The sequence below is a fragment of the Penaeus japonicus genome, unplaced genomic scaffold, assembly GCF_977035675.1.
Source record: "Penaeus japonicus unplaced genomic scaffold, GWHDUDI00000001_assembly GWHDUDI00000014, whole genome shotgun sequence".
NCBI lineage: Eukaryota > Metazoa > Arthropoda > Malacostraca > Decapoda > Penaeidae > Penaeus > Penaeus japonicus.
Window position 1 is genome coordinate 36,358,222 of NW_028234416.1, and position 1,755 is coordinate 36,359,976.

The 1,755-nt window shown below is 30.6% G+C and overlaps 1 protein-coding gene across 1 annotated transcript in view; it reads left to right on the forward strand.

The window, feature by feature from the left end:
• The first annotated feature begins 1,243 nt into the window (after positions 1–1,243).
• The window catches only part of LOC122267912 (26S proteasome regulatory subunit 6A-B), a 7,495-nt gene continuing 6,983 nt past the window's right edge, over positions 1,244–1,755 (forward strand). Inside the window, exon 1 of the mRNA XM_043038114.2 lies at positions 1,244–1,399. Coding sequence (XP_042894048.2) covers positions 1,316–1,399 — 84 coding nt within the window. The 5' untranslated portion in view covers positions 1,244–1,315. The remainder of the gene's footprint in view (positions 1,400–1,755) is intronic.

Sequence of the window (1,755 nt, forward strand, 5' to 3'; positions counted from 1 at the left end):
TACTGTTGATTTGTTAACCTTCTTTGACGTTTAAAAGAACTTGGTTCTATGCAAGAATACTTAATTGTCTTTTTTTAGTGAATTAGATAGATGATTTAAGAATAATAATCGATGTAGGCCTATGATAGAACTGAATTGCGATTTGCTTTATTTCTGATATGTAATGGGATAATTTCAAAGCAAATAAGTTATTTCACTAGCAATAATACCTTTTACTTTCGTGTTGTTTCCGTGAGTATCACATAAGTATCATTTTCAAATAAGGTTTTAATCGGAAATCTGAATCCATTGAACACGCCGTCGTTTTTCATTTAGAATATCCCTTGGGAGTAGTTTGTAAAATAGCAGTTTTTTCTGATGCTTATTTTGACAAGTAATAGCAGAACAAGTGTCCAGAATATCGAGAATTCTTATTGTTTTGCCTGTCGATATGTACGTGCATCAAATAGAAATAAAAATAATGGAGGTCATGTTTAAGATGAGTGTGAGAAACCATTGAAAATAGTGGTAGTAGTAGTAATAGTAGTAGTTGGAGGAAGGAAAAGGAAGAATAAAACGAGTAATAGTAGTTATAGTGATAGCAGTAATAAAAATACAGTAGTAATAACATTATGCTCGTGAGATTTAAAAAATAGTTAAGTTAGTCATCAAATACTATGTCTGTTTTCTTTCACTATCTTATAAAAGAAAATGATCTCAATTAGCCTACGAAAACTGTGTAAATTGATTTGTATTTTTATTATATCAAGAACATTTAATCAAAAGGGCGTCACATACATAATGAGTTCTGCCACTAATGATCTCTCTATTGATGATTGGTATATTTTACATGGCAATGATGCATACCTGCGGATTTGGTCTTAATATCAAATTTGTTAAATGCTAGTACCCTTTTATATGGTTTCCTTTTCTTTGTGAGTTTATTGAGTAAACTATATTAATGAACGATATAAGCAGACGTAGATTAATGTTATTTGTCAATTTGTTTTAAATATATGTAAGATATTCGTGTTTATTGTTTAAGATATATTTTGACAATTCAATAATAAGATATCTAGGCATGATTATAAAGAAAAACTATGGATGAAGAAAATTGTATTTTATTTTCCATTTAAGTCGACGAATTGTTTAACTGGTACATTTTATCGTAATCATCATAACATTTATCCTTATTACAAAGATTACAGTAACAATCATACTCATCAGTAACATGAACATTATCAATATTATCAATATAGTCATTATCCACATCGATAGTTAGACACAAAGTAGTCTATGAACATCATAACTAATCAAGTCGACGAAAGACACAAAAATGAAAATGGATCCCCACGCTCGTAATAATTCCGGCAGTAAATCGCCCGTGGATGATGGACTGGCTCATATCGATGCGCTAGTTGTAAGTGATGTTAAAGTTTATTGTATAATGACACAATGTATGTATGAATAATCTGTTTAAATTAGCCATGTGTTATGTAGGGAGAATCAGTTTGGAGTCGAGTTTTTTTCGTACGGATAGATTTCTCAAGTTTTACTCAGTGGCTGTTACACACTTAGTTTTATCACTTTTTCTTTCTGTTTTTATCACTGGTTATATAGATGGTGATGGAGTTAGATTGGATGTGCATAAAGTATTTAAAAAATAAACAATGAAGGAGTAGAAAGAATGATAGAGAAATATACTCATAGGTACGACTTGTGTGCCTTTTGTGTGATTCCGCGTATGTGTGTGTTTGTGTTTGTGTGCATTTGTGT